Source organism: Giraffa tippelskirchi, chromosome 11 (genome assembly GCF_054371585.1).
Source record: "Giraffa tippelskirchi isolate mGirTip1 chromosome 11, T2T-mGirTip1v1.2.pri, whole genome shotgun sequence".
Taxonomy (NCBI): domain Eukaryota; kingdom Metazoa; phylum Chordata; class Mammalia; order Artiodactyla; family Giraffidae; genus Giraffa; species Giraffa tippelskirchi.
In genome coordinates this window covers 4,147,164-4,156,842 of record NC_137285.1, presented here as the reverse complement: position 1 = coordinate 4,156,842, position 9,679 = coordinate 4,147,164, and the positions used below count along the sequence as shown (strand labels likewise).

Sequence of the window (9,679 nt, the reverse complement as noted above, 5' to 3'; positions counted from 1 at the left end):
TGGCCTCTCTAGCAGCTAGGGGAACAGTTACCTCCATTGAGGGGTCTTCTATCTCTACTCTCTGTAGCGCCCACCATGGCTCCATTCAGGAGTACTCTTGTCCTCCCCTATTCCGGGCAGGCTGCAGACACTCTGAGCTTCCTCTCCCGAGGGTCTAACTATCAGGAAAATCCTGTGCCCCCTGTCACTCGGGGTCTTCATCCTACTGCGTCTTCCACCGCCCCATCCCGAGGGCATCCTGCCCCATTCCCATCTGGTCTCCTTGCCTTCGCTCCCCCATTTCGGGGGCCTTCTCTCTTTCCGAACATAGTAGTAGGGTCTCGCCACCCGCACCCGGGGGGTCCCCGGCGGTCCACTCCGGGAGTCTTCTACCGCCTGATGCCCTCGGGGGGGTGGGGGCAGGGGTCTCCTCTGACGCTGCGTTGTCGATTCCCCTTCACTCCTAGGTTCCCCTGCCCCGCCCCTCTCACTGCGGCGGAGCCGGCCGGCCCCGGGCAGCTGTGGGAGGAGGCGGAGAGGGCGGGGCCCTCCTCCCCCGCTCCCTCCCCCCCGAACTGCTGAGGGGCTGGACCCCGCCGGGCTGCTATAAAAGGGCCGGCCGGGCCGGAGGTGCCGCAGTGTCGCCCGCCTCTTCCTGGCCTCAGGGCTCCCTCTCCGCTGGTGGCCGCACCCGCTCCGGCCACGATGAGCTTCAGCGGCGCCGACGCGCTGCTGGGCGCCTTCGCGCCGCTTCACGGAGGCGGCAGCTTGCACTACGCGCTGGCTCGCAAGGGCGGCGCGGGCGGAGCGCGCTCTGCAGCCGGCTCCTCCAGCGGATTCCACTCATGGGCGCGGACCTCCGTGAGCTCCGTGTCTGCCTCCCCGAGCCGCTTCCGAGGCGCCGGGACCACCTCCAGCACCGACTCGCTAGACACCCTGAGCAACGGACCGGAGGGCTGCATGGTGGTGGCGCGCAGCGAGAAGGAGCAGCTGCAGGCGCTGAACGACCGCTTCGCGGGCTACATCGACAAGGTGCGGCAGCTCGAGGCGCATAACCGCAGCCTGGAGGGCGAGGCGGCGGCGCTGCGGCAGCAGCAGGCGGGCCGCGCAGCCATGGGCGAGCTGTATGAGCGCGAAATGCGCGAGATGCGCGGCGCGGTGCTGCGTTTGGGCGCAGCGCGCGGCCAGCTGCGCCTGGAGCAGGAGCACCTGCTGGAGGACATCGCGCACGTGCGCCAGCGCCTAGACGACGAGGCCCGGCAGCGCGAGGAGGCCGAGGCAGCGACGCGCGCACTGGCCCGCTTTGCGCAGGAGGCTGAGGCGGCGCGCGTCGAGCTGCAGAAGAAGGCGCAAGCCCTGCAGGAAGAGTGTGGCTACCTGCGGCGTCACCACCAGGAGGAGGTGGGCGAGCTGCTCGGCCAGATACAGAGCAGCAGTGCCGCGCAGACGCAGGCCGAGGCGCGCGACGCCCTCAAGTGCGACGTGACGTCGGCCCTGCGCGAGATCCGCGCGCAGCTTGAAGGCCACACAGTGCAGAGCACGCTCCAGTCCGAGGAGTGGTTCCGAGGTTTGCAGGCGCGGGGGGCAGGGAGGAGGGGCGCCCCCTGGTGGTCGGACATCGAGAGGCAGGGTGGTGTGACCTAGGAGGGCGGTGGAGTCTGCCTAGAGGGCTAGGCTGGATGGTGCGGTTGCTCAGGTTCCCCCAGCAAAGGGCACGCCCCTTAGCTAAAAGACAGTTTTACTCTGGGTCTCTTGTGAGACACTCCCCGCCTCCTCCTCCCCACTCTAGGTTCTCCTTTGGCCCTTTCCAGGGTCCTTATATCTGTCCTTCAATTCTTGGTCGTATCTGCTCCTTCTCCCAAGTCAGGGTAACCCCCCACTGTGAGTCCCCCTTCCAACAGTTTCCCTCTACCGCTCCAAAGCGGTGCCGGCTTCTAGTCGTTGGGGGCGGGGAGGTCCCTCATTGCCCTTCAAAGTAACATCTCTTCCCTGTCCAATGCTGCCCATCCCCCTCTTCTGCACACTGCAGGGGACCCCATTCTCCTGACATCTATCAGGCCCCTCCCCGCTACAGTCAGAGACGGTGAGTCATTCTCACATTCTCTCTCCCCAGGAAGGCCATCATTACAACCAATTGGTGCTTGAGGCTGAAGTGGCCAGGGGGCCCTTGAATGTCCTGTCTCCCCTTCAGAAAAGCTGGGAGCCTCCCAAATCCATCTCCCTCCTCCACCTCCCCACCACCCTGAGTCAGCTAGGGTGCAGCTGCCGCAGCTCTGAAGCTGTGTCCAACACCCACAGGGTGACTTTGACCCATACTCGCCCTCTCAGGTTTTCATTCCTTTTGGGGTTAGAAGGGGGATGGACCAACTGGGCTTCTTACCCTGGGGGGTTCCATGCTCCTTAAAACTTCTGCATTGTTCTTGGGAGAGGGCACAGAGGCTTCAGTGATTTTCAGAGAAGCCTGTGACCCACAGTGGGTAAGAATCCTCACCCATTTGGATGGTCTCTAAGTCTCTGGAAGCACTAGGAGAGAAAACTAGAAAAGCTGGGGTTTGGGTGCACGGCTTCTCCAGTTCCTGCCTCTCCTCTGCGGTAGCAGAACCACCCCTCCCCCGTCTCTGCAGCAGCAAGGCTCCACCCAGAGCAAACCTCCCTGCCCTCTTGGACTTTGCCCTTCACCCTGGCAGACCATCCCGGGACTTCTGGATCACTCTTCTTCCTCCCCAACTCCCAAGACTCAGGTCCTGAGTATCATCATCTCAGGATTCAGGATGCTCAGTTAGGAGGTTCACACTAGTCTCCAGACCCCTCTGGCCCCTGAAGCCTTCTGGGAACCTACAGCCTGTTGCTCATAGGGGCCAGGGTGTGGCTGCCATGGGCACAGGGGCTTCTGTGCTAGAGAACGCGCAGCCAGGGGGAGGAAGGGACAGAGGAGCTGGCACATGGGCCCCAGACTCCGCAGGGATCTGGGTTCTGCTATGGCTACATGGCTCCCAGAGCCCTAGTGCCTCTGAAGGTCATAGGGTCATTAATTTGTTCAACCCCAAGCTTGAGGTTAAGCTCCATGGGCAAGGTTTCCTAACACTCAGCACTGCCAGCCTTTGCTGGGGAGCTGAACCAGAGGGACCAGAAGGGAACAGGGGCTTCTATTGCTGTGCAGGACCTGAGGCCTGCGTTTGGGGAGTCAGGGTGTGATCTTTGGAGCCAGATATACACTAGATTTGAACCCCAGTCCTGCTGCTCAAACTGGCCTACTGGCCTTGGGCAGTGTCATCTGCCTGTCACAAAGGATGAGTTAAGCATCCAAAATAGTACCTGGCACTCAGGATGTCCTTAACCCGTGTGTGGCCCCTTCCAAATCCAGTTGTGTCTAACCCTGTACCTGCCCCTCTCTCCCCCAGTGAGGCTGGATCGACTGTCAGAGGCAGCCAAGGTGAACACAGACGCCATGCGCTCAGCACAGGAGGAGATATCTGAGTACCGGCGCCAGCTGCAGGCCAGGACCACAGAGCTGGAGACGCTCAAAAGCACCAAGGACTCGCTGGAGAGGCAGCGCTCTGAGCTGGAGGACCGTCACCAGGCTGACATCGCATCCTACCAGGTGGGCAGGGGTGGGGCAGTAAGCTAGACCACCTCACCTGGCTGGGTGACCCTGGACAAGTCACTGTCCCTCTTTGAGTGGAGAGCATGGGCCTTAGAGTGAGACATGCCAGGGGTACCTGTATGTCTTTCTAGCTGTGTGAACCTAAGAAAGTTATCTGCCTCTCTCTCTGACTCTGAATTCTCTCAGTGCAATTAAAAAAAAAAAAAGCCTCCTTTGCAGAGCTATGAAGATTAAAGAGAGAGATGAACTTCTCATGAGATGAGTGAGACAGCAGAGCTTTGGTCGTGGTGGGTGTTCAGTAAACAGTGACCAGTGTCTGAGTGAGGACAGCCTGGGAAGGCCTCAGCAGATACCTCCCACTAAAGACAGTGATTGAAAGAAAGTGTCTAAAAATTCTTTTAGAGAACTCATTATACAAGCAGTATGCGGTTATTGTAGAAAAAGAGGTTGATTTTTAATCAGCCATGATGCTTTACTTTAAGCAGTGGCTCAGGGGGCTTGAGGCCGGGGAGAAGCTTCAGCGCGTGTTTAGCGTGCTTCTGCGTAACGTCTCAGTCATCAACAACAGTTGCCTCCCGAGCCTTTAATGTGCAGGTGCTTTGGAACACTGGACAGACAACAGGGACCAAAGCAGACAAGGCCCTGTTCGCACTGAGCCCTTTCTAAGCTTAAGATCTGTAAAAATTCGCCCGTCATCCCACTGACCTGATAGCCATGGTCGGCGTCGGGAGTGTTTCATTCCAGAACACTCCCCAGGCTGAGGTTATACACACAGCAGGATGTTTGTTCCAGGTCCATGAATGAGGTCGCAAAGCTTTTGCAAGGTGGGGGCCGGCCCGGACTGCGCTGGGTTTGCAGACCCTGCCCCAGCCTTGCTGGTGCTGAGGGCCCCGTGCTGACTGACAGTGACTGCATGTGTGACTTCTCCTCCCCAGGAGGCCATCCAGCAGCTGGATGCAGAGCTGAGGAACACCAAGTGGGAGATGGCAGCCCAGCTCCGAGAGTACCAGGACCTGCTCAATGTTAAGATGGCTCTGGATATTGAGATCGCTGCTTACAGGTGAGGGGGCCGGGGGGCCTTTGGGTGGTGGGAGCCCTTGTGTTCTTAGGAGAAGCCTTGGATTTTAAGCTCCGCAGTGAGATAGCTTGCTGTCCTAGAGACAAAAAAAAAATTTTTTTTCCCTTACTGTCATGAAATGTATACAGCATAAAATTTACCATTTAGCCATTTTAAAGTATATGGTTCAGTGGCGTCAAGACTATTTACATTGCTGTCCAGTCATCACTGTCATCTGCCTCCAGAACACTCTTCATCTTCCCACACTGAAACTCGGTGCTCGTTAAACAATAACTCCCTGATCCCTTCCCCTACTTCCCCGGAGTCCTGGCCACCATTGTTCCATCTTCTGAGAAGCAAATATCTTGAGGGTGACTTAGAGGGTCTGACAGTGATTTAGAGGGTTAAAGCTCCCCACCCTCTTCTCAGAGTCAGCCAGCCAGAGGCCTGTCTCAGGAGAGAAAGGAGGGACTTGAGTTGTCAAGGACCTTTACAACTCTACCTCTTAAAGAGATTCTTTTCATTCATTATTTCATTGAAACCACCCTCTGAGGTAGAAACTCTTAATGACCCTGTTTTTACCAATGAAGAGACTGAGGCTTGAAGAGTTTGTATGGCTTTGCTAATAAGGTCACACTTCTAGTGGGTAGGAAAGAGTAGAAACTCTGCCCCTACTCTATTCCTAAAATTCAAAGGATGAGAATGTAAGAGACCCTTGAAATTCAAATGGGAACATTCTAATACCTTTAAAGCCCAGGTTTATAAATGTGCAGTTTCTTGCTCATACTCCCACCTTTCTCCTAAACAACATTTTGAAGGACAATACATGTAAATTTTGTTAATATAGGCATTATCACTTGAGGGCCATTTTTCAGAGGAAAAAATTTTATAAGCGGTAGCCTTAGCTGAATTAAAACAAGAGCAATGCCATTGGGGTACAGATTCTGGTAGTCCTTGGGATGACCTGCTAGTGAGCTTCTCCAGTCTAAGTGCCCACCATTCACATCCCTTCTTCCACCAAACTATGTATCACTACACATAGGGGGTCTTGGGAGTAACTCAGGAAGCCCCCTACCTCAGTGATCGACTTTGAGTTAATAGTAACATGTTCCATTATCCATTCTGCAGAAAACTCCTGGAGGGTGAGGAGTGTCGGATTGGCTTTGGCCCGAGTCCTTTCCTCCTTCCAGAAGGACTCCCCAAGATCCCCTCTGTATCCACTCACATCAAAGTCAAAAGTGAAGAGAAGATCAAGATGGTAGAAAAGGCAGAGAAGGAAACTGTGATTGTGGAGGAACAGACAGAGGAGGTCCAAGTGACTGAAGAAGTGACTGAAGAAGAAGAGAAAGAGGCCAAAGAGGAGGAAGGAGAAAAAGCAGTGAAGTCTCCCCCAGCAGAAGAGGCCGCATCCCCAGAGAAGGAGGAGGCCAAGTCCCCAGAGAAGGCCAAGTCCCCTGTGAAGGAGGAGGCCAAGTCCCCAGAGAAGGAAGAGGCCAAGTCACCAGCTGAGGTGAAATCCCCTGAGAAGGCCAAGTCCCCCGTGGAGGCCAAGTCCCCAGAGAAGGCCAAGTCCCCTGTTAAGGAAGAAGCCAAATCCCCAGAGAAGGCCAAGTCCCCTGTGGAGGCCAAGTCCCCAGAGAAGGCCAAGTCCCCAGTGGAGGCCAAGTCTCCAGAGAAGGCCAAGTCCCCCGTGAAGGAGGAGGCCAAGTCCCCAGAGAAGGCCAAGTCTCCTGTGAAGGAGGAGGCCAAGTCCCCAGAGAAGGCCAAGTCTCCAGTGGAGGCCAAGTCCCCAGAGAAGGCCAAGTCTCCTGTGAAGGAGGAGGCCAAGTCCCCGGAGAAGGCCAAGTCCCCCGTGAAGGAGGAGGCCAAGTCCCCAGAGAAGGCCAAGTCTCCTGTGAAGGAGGAGGCCAAGTCCCCAGAGAAGGCCAAGTCTCCAGTGGAGGCCAAGTCCCCAGAGAAAGCCAAGTCTCCCGTGAAGGAGGAGGCCAAGTCCCCAGAGAAGGCCAAGTCTCCAGAGAAGGCCAAGTCTCCTGTGAAGGAGGAGGCCAAGTCCCCAGAGAAGGCCAAGTCTCCTGTGAAAGAGGAGGCCAAGTCCCCAGAGAAGGACAAGTCTCCCGTGAAAGAGGAGGCCAAGTCCCCAGAGAAGGCCAAGTCTCCTGTGAAGGAGGAGGCCAAGTCCCCAGAGAAGGCCAAGTCTCCTGTGAAAGAGGAGGCCAAGTCCCCAGAGAAGGCCAAGTCTCCCGTGAAAGAGGAGGCCAAGTCCCCAGAGAAGGCCAAGTCTCCTGTGAAGGAGGAGGCCAAGTCCCCAGAGAAGGCCAAGTCCCCAGAGAAGGCCAAGTCCCCTGTGAAGGAGGAAGCCAAGTCCCCAGAGAAGCCCAAAAGCCCTGTCAAAGAGGAGGCCAAGTCCCCAGAGAAGCCCAAAAGCCCTGCCAAGGAGGAGGCCAAGTCCCCAGAGAAGCCCAAAAGCCCTGTCAAGGAGGAGGCCAAATCCCCAGAGAAGGCCAAGTCTCCTGTGAAGGATGAGGCCAAGGCTCCTGGGAAGGAGGTCCCAAAGAAGGAGGAGGCCAAGTCCCCTGTGAAGGAGGAAGAAAAACCCAAGGAGGTGAAAGCCAAAGAGCCCCCAAAGAAGGCAGAGGAAGAGAAAGCTCCAGCCACACCCAAAGCTGAGGAGAAGAAGGACAGCAAGAAAGATGAGGTGCCCAAGAAGGAGGCTCCAAAGCCCGAGGAGAAGAAGGAGCTTGCTGTGGAAAAGCCCAAAGAACCCAAAGCTGAAGCCAAGAAGGAAGAGGCTGAAGATAAGAAAAAAGCAACCACCCCAGAGAAGGAGGCTCCTGCCAAGGGGAAGGAAGAGGCCAAGCCTAAAGAGAAGACTGAGGTGGCCAAGAAGGAACCAGATGATGCCAAGGCCAAAGAACCCAGCAAAGCAGCAGAAAAGCCAAAGAAGGAAGAGACGCCGGCAGCACCAGAGAAAAAAGACACCAAGGAGGGGAAGGCCACAGAAGCCAAGAAGCCTGAGGAGAAACCCAAAACAGAGGCCCAAGCCAAGGAACCCAGCAAGGAGGCCTCCACACCCGGTAAAGCCAAGGCTGAGAAATCCTCCAGCACAGACCAGAAGGACAGCAGACCTGCAGAGAAGGCAGCAGAAGATAAGGCCACCAAGGGAGAGAAGTAAGGCAGGGAGAAGGGATTGTTCAGAGCCGCCAAAGAAACTCAGGGGGGTCTGGGAGCTCAAGGGTCAGTATCATAAATTTTCACTTTTTTCTCTCTCTTCTTTAAGAAGAAACTCTGCTTAGACAACAGGCCCTCCTTCACCAAACAGGAATTTCTATTAGCAATATGTTAGCAAGAGAGGGTCCTCCCAACTCCCAGCCCCATGGCCCAAACCCTCCCCAGGCGATGGGCAATTATGTTATGATAGCTTATGTAGCTGAATGTGATATATGCCGAATGCCACACGTAAACACTTGACTATACAGACTGCCCCCTCCTTTCCAAATAAGTGCATTTATTTCCTGTATGTGCAACTGACAGATGACCGCAATAATGAATGAGCAGTTAGAAACACATTATGCTTGAGATGTCTTAACCTATTCCTGAATGCCTTCTATTTTCCAAAGGGGTGGTCAAGTCCTTGCCTAAAGCTCTCTGTCCGGGAAGAGCTGCAGCAGGTGGGGCTGGGCGCTGACCACTGTACCATGCCAGGGCGCACTTTTCCACTGGAGTCCACTTTCAATTGCTTCTGTGCAATAAAACCAAGTGCTTATAAAATAGAAATGTGACTGTTGTCATTTCTTCTTTTCCCCTGGGCGGGCTGAGGGATGGGCAAGGGAGGTCTTAATTTTACACTTGAGAATGCACGGGACTGGAAGGGAACAGGAAATCTTGTGCATGTCCAGGACTGGTTACGAGGCTGCTCTCAGGCCATTTCCTGGGCACAAACCCAGGCACTGTGCTCAGTGCTTTGAAATCTTATAAACAGGTGGCCTGGTGTGTGATTTCTCCACAAGATCCATGTACCACCTACATAAGCATCTGGGCACCTTACAAATACACGGACTCCTTCATTCCACCCTAGACCACTGAGTTAGAATCTGAGGGGTTGGCCTGGGACACTGCAGGCTTCATCGACTCCCACTTGGTTCTAATGCACACTTTAGTCTGGGGACAGGTGAGGTCCTGGGGACACAGAGCCATCTATTTAAGAGCTCTGCATATGTCCTTGTTTTGTAAGGAGGGATGAGCTTTCTGAATGAGGGACTGTATGTAGCTAATTCACCTGCAGTGAAGACTACAGTCACCACTATTGGGAACAATTTGTTAATGTCACCTAATTGGACTCCAACATGCTTCTCTGGACATGCTTCTGAAACCTGCAGTGCTCTTGTGGATTTATGTGGGGTCTTTAGTATAACATTTTGACCTCATGACTTACTTCTAATAACTAGAATATGGCAAAGTGATGGGATGTCATTTCTGAGAGTAGATTACAAAAAGATTCTGGCTTCTATTTTGCTTGTTCTCCCTTGCTTGTTCTCCCAGAATGAACAGCTGGTCATTCTGCTGGAAGCCAGCTGCCAATGTGGTAAGCTGCTCTTGAGGCTAAGGCTTCAAAAGGCCAGGAGTGGAAAGAGGCCTCTGGCCAACAGCCAGTGAAGAACAATGGTCCTCAGAACAAGAAGAAACCACAACCACACTGTCAAACATGGACAAAGATCCTCCCCTGCTGAGGCTTCAGATGAGACTGCAGCCCCAGACAACACCCTGATTGTAGTTTCCTCAGAGGCCTTAAGGAAGAAGCGCCCAACTAAATTGCATCTGGATGATAGATGTCTGCTGTTTTAAGTCATTAAATTTTGGAGCAATATGTTACATAGATAATATGGCTTTGACATCATAGGGAACCATGATACGTTATTAGAGTTACAAGGGCTCTCATGAATCATTGTTTCAGCCAATGTCTACAGAAGATACGAAGGGACTTGTCCAGACTAGAATCCAGGTCATCAGTTTCGGTCACCACTTACTGGGCATCCCCAAGG

At 54.5% G+C, this 9,679-nt stretch overlaps 1 protein-coding gene across 1 annotated transcript; it reads left to right on the top strand.

The window, feature by feature from the left end:
* The first annotated feature begins 565 nt into the window (after positions 1-565).
* Positions 566-8,414, top strand: NEFH (neurofilament heavy chain). Its single transcript, XM_081542663.1, has 4 exons — positions 566-1,546; positions 3,381-3,580; positions 4,519-4,643; positions 5,769-8,414. The coding sequence occupies exons 1-4, from the start codon at positions 685-687 to the stop codon at positions 7,810-7,812; spliced, it is 3,231 nt and encodes a 1,076-aa protein (XP_081398789.1). The 5' UTR covers positions 566-684; the 3' UTR covers positions 7,813-8,414.
* Positions 8,415-9,679: the final 1,265 nt, after the last annotated feature.

Excerpts from the sequence above, each read along its gene's own strand:
- NEFH (XM_081542663.1), top strand. The coding sequence starts at position 685 with ATGAGCTTCAGCGGCGCCGACGCGCTGCTGGGCGCCTTCGCGCCGCTT. Across the intron at positions 1,547-3,380 it reads GTCCGAGGAGTGGTTCCGAG|TGAGGCTGGATCGACTGTCA; the intron begins GTTTGCAGGCGC and ends TCTCTCCCCCAG. Across the intron at positions 4,644-5,768 it reads ATTGAGATCGCTGCTTACAG|AAAACTCCTGGAGGGTGAGG; the intron begins GTGAGGGGGCCG and ends TCCATTCTGCAG.